Consider the following 17,659-nt stretch of genomic DNA (forward strand, 5'->3'; position numbering starts at 1 on the left):
AGCCATTCTCGTAGCCGGACGATATTTAATTTCGAAATCGTATTCGTGTAGCACTTCGAATCAACGCGCGATTTGTGGTTTTACTGTTTTGTGCAAGTTTAGGTACACTAAAGCTTGGCAGTCGATAATTACGGTGAATTTAATTCCCAAAAGGAACGGACGTAATCGGTTTAATGTCCAAATAATCGCGAGTAATTCGAGACGTGACGATTGGTACTTCGATTCCGCAGATGTCTTCATTTTACTCACGGCGTATACTATATGTAGATCTGTAGGCGTTTCACTTTATAGCAATATCCCCGATAAGGCTAGGCTGCTCGCATCCGTGTATACTTGCGTAACAGCGGCTTCCGGGTCGTACATGCGTACGACTGGCTCGTTGCATAGAATTTCGCGTAACGCGGTGAAGGCGTTCTCTTGCGACTCTGACCACACGAACGATACGTCTTCACCCGTTAGACGCGTTAACGGGGCGGCGATCTGCGCGTATTTGACTATAAAGCGCCTAAAATAGCCGGCGAGACCCAAAAAGCGTCGAACTTCGTGCGCGTCGCGCGGACGCGGAAACTTAGCGATCGCGAGCACCTTGCGACCTGGTTTAACCGTACCGTCGGATATACGGAAACCCAAATAATCCAATTCGCGGGCACCGAACGTGCACTACGACGGTTCGATCGTAAGTTTGGTGGCGCGTATAGTGCGCTTAACACTCGGCGTAGGTCGAGCATCATGAGGTCCCAGCTTTTCGACGGTAATATAATATCGTCTAAATACGTACTCACGACGCCTTCGTTTTTCAGGTCCTTCAACACAATACTCATCAGCTTCTGGAAAGTTCCCGGTGCACCTTTAAGTCCAAAGGGCATGCACTCGAATTTCACCGTCGCTTCTTCAGTAACGAACGCGGTCTTATTTTTGGCTTCGGGGGTGAGTGGTATCTGTAGAAATCCGTTGGATAGATCTAATGTCGTAAATATTACACCGTGCGATAGGACTCCGAGTTGCGAGTCGACGTCAGGCATCGGATACGGCTGATTTACGGTCTGTTGGTTAAGGCATCGGTAATCCACACACAACCGTTTTTCGCCAGAGGACTTATTAACCAAAAGTACCGGGCTGGCATAGGGCGAAGTAGAGTCGCTTATTATTCCGGCTTCTCGCCATTCGCGTGAATGTGGTGCTTATAATACGTCGGTTGGAGGGTGACTAGTACTAGTACTGACAAGTAGACCTCTCGAAGACGATCTTCCTCATACACAGAACTAAATGTAACCATGTTTATAATAAATTCCATATCTCCTTTCCCTGCTAAATAACCTTTTTTAAGATCTCTTTTTTCATCATCAGAACCTTAAAAATTTAATGACATTTAAAATAACAATAAGTTATACCTTTATACTTTAATTCATAATCTCTGATTTCGTTTTCGGTAATTTTTTTAAAAATTGAACTCCAATAGGTTTCCTTCAGGGAAATGTTCTGTAGCAGAGTTGGGGTCAATATCATCACCAACGTCCAACACATCCTACAAAAACAAATTGTTACAAACTGGAATAATTTGTACATTATTTATGAAATAAGAGTATTGGTACAAAATGTACTAGGTATACCGGTAATAAACATTTGGTATCACAACATATTTGCGATGCTAATATTAGTTAGGTGCACGGGACCTTCGCTACGTTCTCCCGGCAAACGACTGATGAGGACAGTGAACTGGTGTGGTGATTTCTTCGAGTTCTCCCCGCAACGACTGACAACTTTCACTTAACTCATGAATTAACACAATCGAATGGAATATATTATGGTTGGCATCTACTGGCCTCCATTCATAGCCGGATGTGGGTTGATCACTTAGGCCTATCTTCGTGGCTCTGAGATGGGGAATTGTCTCAGCACTGCTAAATATAACGATTTTGTGAATACCGCCTGATCAGAGTTAGACAATGCGCGGCCGGATGTATTTGCAATTTTAGTCCTCCTGTGTACGACCTACCGTCCAGCTCAGACCTCTGCAGCTTACGACAAAGGGAGAATGTCTAAAGTTCATTTACGAAATGGCCTAATTTTTGCTAGGTTGCTCTTCGTGGTGGTTTGATGTTTCCTATTTGATTTTTTACTCTTTGCTGCTTCTCTATGAATTAATGATATCACCCTGGTTGTCTTGTCATGACTTCTCATGACTGGGGCTACAAGCGGGTGGCGCACCGTTGAATGCATATGCCCCATGCCCCCATGCGCGCCCTATATGGCAACGTGCTGGCACTAGGTGCGGTACGTTTGGTCCATAGACTGTGATGATATTATATATTATGTATGGTTTGGTCTTCGTGGTTTTCTGTACCTACTACCAGAGTGCGACACGCATGTCTTTACTTTGTACTGGTATTGCGGCGATGTAGTAACGAGATAACAGATGGCGAAAGTGACGTGGGATATGGTTTCTGTCTCGTTACAATTTATCACTCTTAATTTTGATTTTAATTTTATGACACAATGTGACTATTAACAGTATTAACGATTATTTGTTATTTCCTCCTTCCATAATGTGACACTAATTCAGTGATCTGAATACAAATAACAATTATGCGGTATAAATGATAATATTAGCGTTGTCTATATATAGTATTTGTGTAATATTATTTTGTGCATGTTTATAGTTAATTAAATATAACCATTTTGTAACAATAATATAATAAATTACCACCCATAAATTCTATCATTGTTTATAGAATAGACTATTCTAAAATCAATGGTTCTATCCAAGCACGTATCCAGGATCAATTTTCGGGGGGGGGGGGGATATTTTATATTTTCCTTTCTCAAAATTGTTATCAACAATAGTTTTATAAGTTACATTCAATAGGTTCTATCTACGTGGTAAAATACATTCAACTGTAGCAAGTAACAAAAACATAATTCGTAAAATAACTAATAAGTAATAACAAAATAATATGTTTTAAATTCGTATTTTGATAACATATAAAAATGATAATATTTTATCATAATTTGACTCCGTAACAGCCCGATGTCTCGACTTATGAGGGGCATACATAACAATTACTGTTATAACATCACTGATACTAGTTTTGGTAGAATAATGGTCATTCGTACATATTGACTAGGTATGATGTTATCTTATCAAAGAAAAAATTTCAAATTTGTAAAACAAATTCATCTTATAGAAAAAAATATTTCTGTTATCTATTTTTTCAAAAATGATGACAACATTTTTCAGAGACATATTTTCTTACTATAAAATATACATTATAAGACTCACATTATAAATATTATGTTTTTTGTATTCTTTACATTATTGGCATGGTGAATAAATATTATTTATTTATTATAACCGATTTGTAACCTTATCAGAATTAACTCAAAATAATGTCCTCTGTGGAGGTCATAGGGACTGAAAGGGATATTATCATACATATATGTATAAAACAATAACGTATATAACAAAACGACGTTTTATATATATATATACATATAATATACTATAAATAATTAACTTTAAAATAAATCTATTACGACAGTTATTTGTACAATTTTACAATTTGACAGTACTTCTTTTCTTCCTCGGTCTATTATTAATCAATTTTAGACAAATTTTATGATTATTATTAATATTCTTTTCTTATTTTTCAGCTAATGGTATGAATTATTTTTTTTTTTTTATTGATCTTCATAATTCTATTTTTTCATAGTTTCTTAACCCTTTCAGACGAAGATTTAAAACATTTACGAAAGAATGTTTATTTAGTTATATCGTAATGAGATATTAGATTGTCTTCTGTGATGGACATTGAATTCTTACGCAGTCATAATTAGTATAAAAACTAATAATATAAAATGTTATTATATAATATTGTATATTTAAATTTCAAAAAATTAACTATAAATTATAAATTAAATATCCAATAACTGTAACAAGTAACAATAACATAATTCGTAAAATAAGTAATAACAAAATAATATGTTCTAAATTCGTATTTTGATAACATATAAAAATGATAATATTTTATCATAATTTGACTCGGTAACAGCCCGATGTCTCTTATGAGGAGCATACATATAGAATATACATCATATACAATATAGAGCCCTAATTATGTCCATTGAAAATATCACATGAATAACGAAATATTATTTTTCATTTTTTTTTTTTATGTGAAGTATTGAAGGATACATAAAAATATATATAATGCTATATTATGATTAGAGTCATTTATTCGGCGTTTTTTCGACCGTTTTTATAATCCATATATTCCCTTATTATATTCAATAATATTCCACAATATTATAGATTTTTTTTTCACCTGATGTCTTTGAAAATTACGAAACTTCAATTATAATATTAATTTTTATATTATATTTATATTTTTTATTTTTCTATCCAATGTTTTTCAAGCGGGGGTTTGATATAGTTTTGTATCTTAACGAGGTCAAATTTCACAAGCCATTTCGCCGGATTCATTGTCACTTCTTGTTTCAGAATTCTATTTGTTAGTGTGTTTTCGTCGACGCTGCTATAACTATTTGCGGACTACGTCTAATAGTTTAAAAAAGATTATAATCCTGTTTTTAGAACCATTCTTCTTAAGAAGATGTTATACCACATGTGTATTCTCCGTCTTACAAGTGCTTTATATTGACAATTTTATGATCAGCAAATCACTTTTAGCTCCGTAGCTCCGTTAATTTAAAAATAGAGTAAATTGACCTCTTATAAAATTTAAAGGTAAGATTATTATTTAGACTCCCTCATGGGCTCTTTACTATAATTTTGAAGCGAGTTATAATATATTTTGAAATTTTAAATTTTTTGTATATCTTAAAATACTGATAACTCGCTTCAAAATTAAAATAAAGTAAAAAAAAAATCCTATGAGGTAGTCTAAATAGTACTTTTACTTTTAAATTATACAAGAGGTCCATTTACTATAATTTTTAAACTAACGGAGCTAAACATGATCTGCTGCAGAGCGTAAAATTTATGCACTTGTAAGACGGAAACAACACGTGCGGGTAACACGTCTTCTGAAAGTATTATAGCATTAAGTTTATGAAAAATACTTTTCTTAAATTGTTATCTTTGCATTATAAGGTAGGTGTCTAGGTCATACAGTGTAAATTTTCCCGTATTCGCCTACTGAAATTCACATAGATAAATGTTATCATAAGTATTAAAAAATCAAATTTATGACTCCCTCATTTCTTTAACAAAGCGCCGAATTTTACTCTCACTCTTAAAAATGATGAAACGTTTAAATCCAGCACTAATTAATCACTAACAACAATTAAAACACTGATGTTCTCCCTTATTGAAAAGGCTTAATATCAAGGGCTCATTTTTTTTTAAGTCCTAACCTACTGAAACTTAAGATTTAAGATTTAAGTTTCAAATTCCAAATTGTAAAAGTCCGTCTTGAACGAAAGTAGCGATTTGATGGTCAATAAACCTGGTGTAAAGAAACACTAATATTGTAAGAACTTGGCCAGCACACTACTGTGAGCTCAGGTTATTTTTGTTTCTCCTATAGTATAACTCTGTAAACCAAAATATTTGTTTTCAAATCTATAATCTATTGCATTTGTAGATATCATTATAGGTAACTTAATAATCTACCAAACTGATAGACTTACCACCGTAAAATACATAATTCAAATTGCAATTATAAATTAGTATTATACACTTATCAGTTCGTCGGTGAAAACAATGACATACACTTTAGTCAAATGCAAAGTATCTTCCATATACTTACTTACCTAACTCAAACGCATAATTAATTATGGGCTTCGTTATTCATCTACTAATCTATTATGAGTGATAGAAAAATATAATATCATGCACTAGGAATTTTAACTTTATTTTTTTAATTGCTATAATAACTAATGAATAATTTTATATTAAATGTTCTGAAATCTTGCTAACGATTGATTCTCATCGATAGATCGTATAAATTTGCACGTAATTAAATGTTTGTAGAATAAGAGCATTAGTATATTTTTTACAAGCAGGTACTGTGAAATGTGAATTATTATAAGTATAATATAATTTACTAAATATTATGTTTGTTATAATTTATTTCTAGATACACCGCGTACGTGAAATTTTTATTTATGTGTTTAATTTTGAAAATTCAATTTATGGGATTCTCATAGCTTTTGTAATGACCACCTTTTTTTAAATTTTTAATTTCTCGCCAAGTATCGTTACATGTATGAATCCGTTTAATTAGTGCTTATTATCCCGAATATGTATAACTATTATTATCTATTTCTTTTTGTGTAATATGGTTACTCTGTGTTCATAAACTTTAAAAATAAATCAACATTTTCAAATTTAGTAGCGATCAACATTTTATCGATTTCAAATAATTATAATTAACTTAATATTTTAAAAGCGTTTATTTCTATCATTCTGTATCTAAGATTACATTGCACGTTCATGGTAGTTCCACTAATAATGTCCCATAAATAACGAAATATTATTTTATTTCTGTTTTTAGGTATTTTATTACAAAGTACGTAGTTATCGATACTATATTAGGTTTTAATTTTGTGTAAGATTTATTTATAATGATTTTGCTGAATTTGCTACATGAAAAATTATTAAAAACATGCTATTAAAAATCTATAGAGAATAATTCATTTAAATATTTTAAATTTATTGAAAACCAAAAAATAATTGAAAACTAAAAGTTAATTAATAGACATTCGAGTAAAGAAAACATCGTACAAACAATAAAGTTATATTATAAGATTTTGAATAATAAAAAAAAAAAAAAGATAAACAAATGGGTAACGCTCTGCTGTACAGTAGTTGTATTTGAATTCAATGATTAATGCCCGTTATAATAGTTTAAATAAATGAATATGGTCAAAAGTATTGGAATTAATAGTTAGTTAATATGCATAATACGCTATTTGCTTAGTTACGTATTTATTGTTTATTAATGCTAATAATAATAATAAAATAATGGCATCAACAATAATATGTTATCATAACAAATCGGTTGTTTGGAATAAAGAATATTTTTTATTTATTTTTTTTAATGTGGTATGAATTTACAACACACATTTAAAAAAAATTAAGTTGCAATTTGACTTTCATTCAATTATTCATTATTTTCACACATAAACTTTCCATTTTCACCAGTCTATTAGATATAATATAATATTTATTCTTTCCAAGACATAAAACCAATAAAATGTCAGATGAAAATCGATTTCTACATATGGATTGTATTCGAACATTTGTATAATGATAAATAATTTTTATCGGGAACCAATATTCCGTAATACCCGAAACTACACGTACCAGTGACATATATGATGTAAAATGTATAGATTTTAAGATATACCAAAAACAATTATAATTTGTCACAATGTAGTTTATTTTTACAGATCTTGCACTCAGATATTTGAAATTTTTATCACGTATGTAACATTTGTGTGTATTAAAAATTAAAATTAATTTTAAAATATACTGTATAAAAGTAATAATCTAGTGTCTATATTTTCAATATCACACATAGGTATAATAACTGTTCATAAAATATGAATAGTGTTAGAATGATGTTAGAATTTTTATATTTATATTGAATACAAAAATATTTTAAGTAAGTGGTGTTAGCGCAAGCTTAAGTTATCGACAGATTAAGTCAGCAATCTGGTAAATTATGTGTTATGATTGGTTTATAATAGCGTTGATTGAATATCGTTTGGTTATTTTCAAACATACGCACATTAATGATTGAAATTGTGAGGGAACTTCATAGTTTTTCTACCTTAAGTATACAGCGTAAAAAAAACAGTTAATCCCAGATGACATAATGTATTGATTAGCAAGTTACGTTTTATGCCCAACTTATATATTTAATGGTTTTAACTTTTCTAAATGATTTTTATCAACATTATTTTATTTCGGTAAAAGTATTGGTAAGATTTTATAAACTCAAGAAACTAAATGTGTCTTGTATTATATTGGTGGGGGAAAGGAAAGCTATTGAAATATTTTGGGAAGTTTCCAAAAAACATTTCCAAAATGTCTTCATTATAATAATTATTTAATCAACCTAGTATAAATTTACCTTTTATTAGTAATTGTATATTTTTATATGGGGTTTTTGTGAGAGGTAGAGGAATATTATGAAAATGTTCTATGTTCCCGGTAAGGCGGTAACATTCTTTTGTGGTTATTATACTTGAGATACCTCCTTGTCAGAATAACGTCATAAATTTTCCTACACAAGTAAAATGCTTAACATAGTTATCCAAGAGTACATAATAAATAAATTGGCATGGCCAGTAATTCACGTGTTAGGCATTGTATTTTTAATATTCTTTTTGCATTTTTTCAAATTGTTTTCAATTGTATTTTTCTGTTTCGGAAAAAATATAAGAAAGATTTTTCGAAATCGTGGAATTTAAAAATATTTTATAAATAATAATAATAAAAATTTTTTTCAATAAAAGCTTTGTCTGGTACGTAATTATTTTTATTTTGTAAAATACTTCATGGTTTTTATTCTTACAATTTTTTAATTATAAGAAATATATGCGAGAATAAATGAAAATGTAAGGATGATCTAACGTTTTTAACTTCAATATGTGCGGGGAACTTAAATCGGGTGTACTAGTTTGCGCACCAATACCAAAAAGAGAACTTGTTTAGGTATAAAACTACCACTCGTTTGAAAACAATTTGTAACCATACGCATGATTTAATTACAGTTACCTTTTAGACTTGAATAGTTTAATACCTTATATATTAATATTTGTTTATCAAAATTTGGTATTTTTTTCAAACTTTTTTTCGATTATATTTTTCTGTATCGGTAAAAATATAAGTAATATTTTTCGAAATCAGAAAATTTAAAAGCATTTTATAGTTAACTAGCTGTAACCGTGTACTTTATAGCCTGTTAAAAAGCCTAGGAACCTCTTAAATGTCTCAAGCTGTGTGTTAAATTCGTTACTTGTGATCATGCTTGCAGTTTTTTTTCTATACATATAAATAGATAATGGTAAAATATACTAAGTAATAATTTACACTGATAATCAATTTAGTTTATTATTATGTAATTTAATTCATTTTATCAAGAAAAGTCTGACAATTCAAGTATTCAATCGAATGATATTTGGACACACAATATTTTTTGTTCTTCCTTCTGGTGCGTACACAAATAAATCAGAAGGCTTTCCGACGCATGAGTATACCACATACAGCTGTACCTGTGAGAAGCATGGATTTTCCAAATTTATTCCATACACTTGTAGCGATTGTCCTTGTGCTTTTTTAACGGTCATTGCAAAGGCGAGTCGCGCTGGAAACTCCAAAGCTTGAATTCAAAAGGCATATATCTGTTGGAATCATTGGGATGAGTGGAAACAGTACATCTTCGTCTTTAAAATTTCCTTTTAAAATTTTAGCTTCGGTAACGTTGTTTAACAACTTTTTCACTGAAAACCTGGTACCGTCGCATAGTCGTGGAGGATTGATGTTTCGTAAAAGAATGATGGTCAAGCCAAATTTCAATGTTAGAACAAAATTGATAACTTCGTCTTGATTTCTTACGGTATCGATGGACTGATGCGTTATCGTGTTCCCTGGAATTTTGTTTAGAATGGTGTTATTGATTGTAAATATTTACACCAATATAGCACGTGCAATGATCCACCGACGATTTCCGTAATTTTGTGGTAGATTTGGGAATACTTTGTCAATCAACTCATTGGTTATTGCTGTTATTTTACAGAAATTAACTGGGAATGAGATGCATTGTGTTAATTCATTGACAGCAATTTTTTTGTGAAATCGGCTGATGCATCATTTTGTAGATGTACACTCATATATTTCATATCGGTTTCCAATCTTGTATCTCGTTGCTCAAATGTTTTTAGATGAATGGAATCAGGCTTGACGTTCTCTGAAGGTTCACAATAAGGCATCACCCTGTTTGATTGTTTCTGAAGCTTGTATTGTTATTTTCTTTCGTGCTTGAGGCGTAGAACTACCAATCGAATAGAATTACTGTCTAATAAAATTAACTCCTAAATATATAAATTACGTTAGTAGTATAATAATATCACAAAATATCCTGCACAAAGATTAGTCAAATAGTCAAATAATATAAAATAAAATGTAAAACAATTTGTTTTTATGAATACAGGAATAATTTGCTAAAAAAATGACTAACTACACTATTTTCTAAAAATTTAAAAGTTATATATATATTTAATTATATAATATATTAAGTATATTTATATAATTATTATATATTAGGTATATTTTTATAATTAAATAATTTGATATTTGAGTTAATTTTATTAGAAAGCAATCTATTAATTTACGTAAAAACGAATAAATTTGGATATTTTGTCCTAGATTCGTTTGAAACGGTATTTAACAACTGGACCAACTGGTTGTGATTCTGTAAAAACGGTGCTAAAATACCTACAATATCTCGCTCCTCCGTCTGTTCGATATGGTTGTACTGGCAGCGCGCGTTTATTTGCTGCTCCTCTCACCACGCATAAAGCAGATATTTTGCAAAAATCTTGTCAGGCATCGGCTTTAAAGAACCAATTTGATGATACACTTGGTCCTGAATTTTAAACGTTGATTAAAAATTGCGACCATCCTCATTCTGAACGATTTTTGTTGCTCCAAATGATGTCATTTGAAAGCACGAATTAAATTTGCAATTTTTCCGCAAATACAATTTAGATTGATATGTAGCTCCAGCCAATAGTGCTTTCAATGATTCTGGCGGCGAATTCAATGGTGGCAATACAACTTTTCCAGAGGCGCAGCAGAAACCGGCCGATTCACTTTTGTATTTGAGTGCATGGCAGTGTTGGCATTGTTTGTTCATATCACCGATTACAATTTGTGAATGTGACGAATAGTCGATGTCCGACTCATATTCAAACGCAAGACGAAGAAGTGAAAGTGATGCACGTGCCAATGTGCCATACACTTCCAAACGCTGTTGTTCACGTGTTCTGAATGTGACGGTGACTCGTTGACGGGCCATTCTTTGTCTACATGTATTAGCCGACGGCGTTCTTTGCGTTGCTCTTGACTTTCATTAGCACGTGTGATAACAGTCTGGTTTCTTACATTTTCATTGTCCGTCAATTTATTGATCTTCCGCCGATCTATTTAACCGATAGTTATGGACTAATTGTGAATTCTGAGTCCGTCGACCAATATTTTCTTCCTTTGAAGAAACTCCTTTCTATATTGTTTTATGTACGCGTTGCTGTACTAAACTACTTACAAAATTCTTTATTGATAACGATTCATTTTATAAAATATGTTATTTATTAACCAACGGCAACTCTATGAAAAAAAAAAAAAATTTCGTTGGTTAAAAAAATCCCTGTGTGAGCCACCCTTTAGAGATCGAATTTTAGAAATTTTCATTTATACGAACCTTCTCCTGTCAATTACGAACACAACAAAAAAGGAATTAGCAAAATTGGTCCAGCCGTTTTGGAGAAGTTCAGTTACAAGCACACGTACAGTAGAATTATATATATAAAGATAATTACAATTATTATTTTATTTTTTAGGGAGTCTTGGTTCAGGTACGTAATCATTTATTTTATTTCATATATATATATATTTTATTCAATTTTATTTTGTAAATATGTTGACTTTATGATTTGTATTTTAACAATGCTTTTAATTATGAGAAACATTGCGAGAATAAATTAAAATTTAAGGAAGAGCTAGATTATTTTTGGAAATTTCTGAAGAAATTCTATGGAATATTATTCTTAATTCCAAAAATATAATGGGAAGATAATATTTTTTTTAATTATGTTAATTTGCTTTAATGTTAAATTAAACTTTTAGTTATAAATGATTCGAATGAGAAATATTTTCTATCCTTAAACGATTACAGGAGAATAAGAAGACGTTTGGATAATTCTAAAAGCGTATATAAATTATTCCGAATTCGTATCAGAAAAAAATATGCTAATTAAACGTATGACAAAAATTATTAAAATTATATGTTAAGTAAATAATTTAAGAAATAAACTCATGTCATCAAAATTTCAAAATTCTTAATTAAAAAAATTATGTTTCAAGTTAATTTAGCCAAAAAATATTTAATTTAAAAAAAAATTCTAAAAAATAAGCTAATTGGCTTAATTAAATCTGTTTACCATCAAAATTTTTCTTTTAATCAGATTCACAAATAGGCTATTTTGAATTTATCCAAAACTTTTTTTTATCACTTTTATGTTTTTTTCAGTATTTAAAAATAAAAATTATACTAATAATATAGCATAGGAAAAAAAATTTTAAATATTGAGTACAACAAAAGTTATTCCACATGTCAGATCTTTGTGAGACACCCTGTATAATATATATAATATATATATATATACATTATTTAAATATATTTTAAGTTATACAACTAAATATCAGTTAATAGTGAATAGATGAGATTTTAAATAATAATATCTTTACTATGATAATCATTTAATCTGTGTGGTATACATTTACCTTTTACTCGTACTTACCTACATAATTAACTTTTTTTTTTTGAGAGGTAGATAACTAACATTGTGAAAATATTCATTGTATTGTAACATTCTTTGGTGGTTATTACTTAAGGCACCTCCCTATCAGAATAACGTCATTATTTTTCCAAATCAAATAAAAGGCTGTACAAAAACAGGTTATCCATGAAGATATAATTTCTTAATTGGCAAGGCCAAAATTTCATGTGCTGAGCATTGTATATTTTAGTTTTCTTTTGGCATTTTTTCAAATTATATTTCTGTCGTGGTAAAAAGTATTGGCAAGATAAAATTTGTACAATATTATATAAATTAAATTCAAGTTAATGTACTCTTCAATATATGTTAGCCAATGATTAGATCTTAAATAATTTCTTTATCATAATAATTTTTGAACTGCCTAGTTTAATTATTATTCTATTCGTAATAGTAGGATTACGACAGTGGATGGATTTCTTTACAAATTACGATTATTGTCATGACTCATGACCAGGGCTAGGATTTGTATGCAATAAAAAATTGTAAAATATGCATATTATTTACCAAAATATGCAAAAATATGCATTTTAATTTCTATCTTAGATTTTATATTGACCGACATACTTTTATTAATTATGTTTATCTTTCTCCGTCAAGCTATTCAATCTTTAATCGCGTACCTATTGTACCATGGGATTGTATTTATAAAAATAAAATTTGTGTTAGACAAAAAAACCAAGTTTTATACTTTAATCAGTAGAGCTAGAATTAAATATGAAATATTAATATCTTTTCTTTTTTTTTAATTTGCATTTTATTAAATTATTAAAAAATAATTATAGCAAAGCGATTACAAAAAATATTAATATTAAATTATAAATATTAATTACGAAATATACTATAATGTGATTTTGGTAGAACTATACACAACTGGATACAACGAAGTAATATATATATATATTTCATAATTAAGCATAACATAATAATTTAGTAAAAGAACACATTTTAAGTTTTAAACACATAACAGTAACAAATAAAAATATAAGGCAACGGGCAACTTACTGGCAAGTAGTGATAGACTGATAAGTGATAATGACATTATGATAACATATAAAACATGCATTTTTCGCATTCTTATAATCGAAATATGCAATAATATTTATTTTATTCAATATATGCATTAATATGCATTTTATCCAAAATATGCAAAATAAAAACACCACCATTCATCTCATCAAGAGGTGATTCGTGGACATTACTGACAAAATCAATAATCAGAAGTCGCAAAAAAAACATGCTATTGCATACAAATCCTAGTCTTGCTCATGACAAACATTACAAATATGACCTCTATTGACTCTATTCTATCTGTACTATCGGTAAACCTTTGTATTATGTATGTATAATCCATAATATATATATATGGATAATATTTATTTTGGCAATATCCTAAACTTATGTAAGTATCTACTGCTAATCATTTTGTATTACTTTTTCTGCTGTTCAGCTTAGATTCCTACTCAGTTTTTCGTATACCTGAATGATATATGTGACAGCTGTTTTATTTTTATTTAATGTGTAACGACTATTTAAAAGTCAATGACTATGATATTTTCATTAACGCCAGTGACACTATCGATAAAAAAAAATGTTTGATTAATTTCCTTGTTAGTTGTTTAAGAACCCCTGATTAAAATACACGAATTGCGTCTTGGATTTTTGTGACGCATTTCGTGTAGGTACACCTTATTTACGGTACGCAACTAGTGCGTTCTAAGTGGTGAAAGTGCCAAAATGAAATAAGAAAAAAAAACTAGTATCGTGCATAAGAGCCTAAATCCTAGGTACCTACCTTGTGTATCACGGTTAATAGATATTAAATGACAGATATTAAATTTAGAACTGTTAGATCAACTTTATGTGGCTCATTGTTCCGTTCATAAAGTGATTGATGTATTATTAAAATTACAAAGCAAACATATTTATTTATGAACTCTCCTTCTAACAATAAATTAAAGATATCTCACGAAGAAGTAATTGCACAATGAAAGAAATACCAGGATAGTGAAATAAATCGAATAGAATATGTGAAAAAAGTGGGATTAAAAAATCAACCAATATATTAAATTTATTATCTACTACTGACATTTTTGCACGTATTATATCTATTATTATTAATTTACTACCTATTGACATTTTTTTTATAAAATCGCAACCGATTCATTAAATTTAGGGGAACATGGGGCAAAGTGGGGACGCTAATGTTTGAAGGCCTGTAATTCACTTAAAAATCTATTTTTTCCTTTCAAATTTTGTTTACACAATGTTTATGTTGTTGTTATTGATTAAACATTTATTATGAAAATTTTTATTTTTATTTTTCGAAGTTGAAAAGGATGTAAAAAAAAGTACATTTTACCCCACTTTGCCCCAGGGGCAAAGTGGGGACATAAAAAATAAATCATGTAAATTCTATATATTTTAATTAATTTGACAAACAAAACAAATTCTTTATAAAAAACAATAGTTAACTTGAATGTATAACTTAACATAAAAAATAATAACATAAATTGTAACTTTTTATTTTTTTACATAAACTTAAAATATTTTTAGGAACAAAAAGCTTTTCTGAATCCCATCTCTTTATTATTGTATGCCAATATTGCAGACTTCATAGATTCTTCAGACCAGGAATGTTGGTTGGTTTTTCTTTTATAATGCCTAACAGCCTAACCATTCTGAAAACGCATAATTTACATTTAAGAAAATAGATTAATTTATTCAGGTAACCCATTCAGGTATAAACCACTTTGCCCCAATGAATTAACTTACCTAGAACCTTTAATTTAATTCGATTCAAATATCTAAAGTCAAATATAGTATGCTAATCATAAAGCTCATAATATACACTTTTTAATAAAAAAAAAATCATCTAAAACAAAGCACAAAATAATTTAATATGTCAATAACAAATTATACAATTTTATTATCAAGTAAATGATAACAGGCACATGAACAGTTTTTCATCGATTAATCGCAAAATAATCGATAATTAAGTTCAAAACTTTTATCACACAATCTCAGATGATCAAGGAAGCTATAAATTTAAAAATATTATCAAATTTATACATTAAACAGATAGATATTACGATGTCCCCACTTTGCCCCGGTACCCCACTTTGCCCCATGTTCCCCTATATTTATTTATTTATTATTGATCATTTTTTTTTTAATATAATATATTTTTTTATAAGATGGCAATTTTTAAATAACTACTTTTATAAAATATTAATTTTAGCTCAAATTAAATTTCATTTTTACACCTTTGGTGTTTATGCTGTCATATGTTGGTTATAACAGGTATACAATATTAGATTGGCGCAAATGATAGGTGATTTTTGTAACTTTTTCGCATATGTCATACCTATAGCCGTTCTAAGTTCTAAGCACATCATAAGGTGAGATTAACCTTACATAGTTTTTCAAACTTAAGTAAATTATGTATTAAGAACAAGTTATCCTTGCGACACATAAGCTATTCCGGAATATAATATTGTGTGAAATCATATATTTATGTATTTTTTGCTTATTTTTAAATTCATCTTGATAAAAATTTACCGTCTTGGAAAAAATACATCAAAATCCAGAAATTTAAAAACTATAATTTATCATACAATAATAGAAACATTCAATATTGTCATTATAAAATTAATTACAATCACTTTGTGCTGAGTTCAATTTTGTCGGATTTTCTGCAAATATTCTTTTTATAAACATTATGTATGTATAATTATTCAGTGGCGGCACTAGGCTTGGGCGGTGTGGGCCATTGTCCACGGTCCCACGTTCTAAAGGGCTTTATAATTAACCATAGAGAAATATGGGAGAAGTTCAAAAAATTTAAAAAAGGGCCTCTTATTTAAGTCTACTTCGCCCGACGCCCACATATAAATTTTACCTCGCCCCGCCACTGGTACAATTGTACAAGTTAGTTGTGGGGCAATCTAATATACAATATCAAAATTATAATACCAATTTATTTTTCAGTCCCGGCAGAATTGTTTAAAACATTCTGTAATCAAACAATAATTAATGCTGGCCAATATTTAACGGAATTTATTAACCCGAACTACTTCACTGAACAGCAACGGAATGGTGTTTGTCTTTATTCTATAGATCAGTTGGCACACTATCTTTAGGAACATGATTCTTATCATATTGTTATATTTTTTGTATCTCTTAACATGGATGTATTGAAACATTTCGGCTGACAAAAATTCACTATTTTACAAGTCAAATGCTATTTTCAATTGAAATTATATAATACCATAAATATTACTATGAATTTTTTCATGCAACATGATTTTTAAAAAAAATGCATTCATGTAGGGGGAGAATAAAAACTTCTTTTATTATTATATTTTACTTTTATCTAATAATTATAATTCATATTTTAAGATATGTTTATATTAACTTTATAATACTTCTAAACAATATAAATATACCTATTAAAACAATAAACAATATGGAAATAAGTTTGAAAAAATAAAAATATTTATAAATGTTCATGTTCTATGAGGAGTAATAAAACTATTGGTTTTTAAAACGGAGTATATTGATTTTTTTTTTAATTTAAGCTTTTATTGGTCCTCGCGAGACATGTGAGTTTAATTCAAAGTACCTAGGTATCTTATACGTTTCTTTATAAGAACTTAAAAATACCAAAATGCATACTTCCAACGTTTATACTCCAAAATGCTAAGCAATGACGATAGTCCAACGAAAATAGTTCTACTTTAGTGAATACCTTATCCACTTTAAATAATTAGAGATCCGATTAAAATCTTGGGAAATGTACGGTTTGTTACAGCGTTCGGGTTGGGGAACATAATATTATATTACGTCCGGCACGTTCGGACAAGTGGCGTTGGCTCGTAAATACCGTCCGGGAAAGAGCATGGCCTAACCAGGTGCGCTGAGGAGGATGGTAGGTACTGAAAAGATTAGACCTTTTAGCCTTTAGGGCTCTCCGAACCGACGAGGGCTACTCGCACAGCAGATAGGGAGTTAGTAGACTTTGAAGGTGATATTCGCGTGGTGTCGCGACGCTTTGCCAACACGACAATGTGGG

At 29.6% G+C, this 17,659-nt stretch overlaps 1 protein-coding gene and 1 long non-coding RNA gene across 2 annotated transcripts; one reads left to right on the top strand and one right to left on the bottom strand.

The window, feature by feature from the left end:
* Positions 1-2,235: 2,235 nt before the first annotated feature.
* Positions 2,236-17,141, top strand: LOC149054341 (uncharacterized). The gene is made up of 6 exons (XR_016192273.1): positions 2,236-2,269; positions 6,516-6,530; positions 7,414-7,446; positions 8,485-8,493; positions 11,590-11,604; positions 16,576-17,141. It is a non-coding gene; the product is annotated as an uncharacterized LOC149054341 (long non-coding RNA).
* Positions 10,615-11,570, bottom strand: LOC149054342 (uncharacterized). The gene has a single exon (XM_089230403.1). It carries the CDS (start codon positions 11,046-11,048, stop codon positions 10,635-10,637), a length of 414 nt encoding a protein of 137 aa, XP_089086529.1. The 5' UTR covers positions 11,049-11,570; the 3' UTR covers positions 10,615-10,634.
* Positions 17,142-17,659: the final 518 nt, after the last annotated feature.

Source organism: Diuraphis noxia, unplaced genomic scaffold, assembly GCF_037042655.1.
Source record: "Diuraphis noxia isolate RWA-SAM2 unplaced genomic scaffold, SU_Dnox_SAM2 contig0007, whole genome shotgun sequence".
NCBI classification, from domain to species: domain Eukaryota; kingdom Metazoa; phylum Arthropoda; class Insecta; order Hemiptera; family Aphididae; genus Diuraphis; species Diuraphis noxia.

Bases quoted from the DNA above. Each gene is read 5' to 3' on its own strand.
- LOC149054342 (XM_089230403.1), bottom strand. From the start codon at position 11,048: ATGGCCCGTCAACGAGTCACCGTCACATTCAGAACACGTGAACAACAG.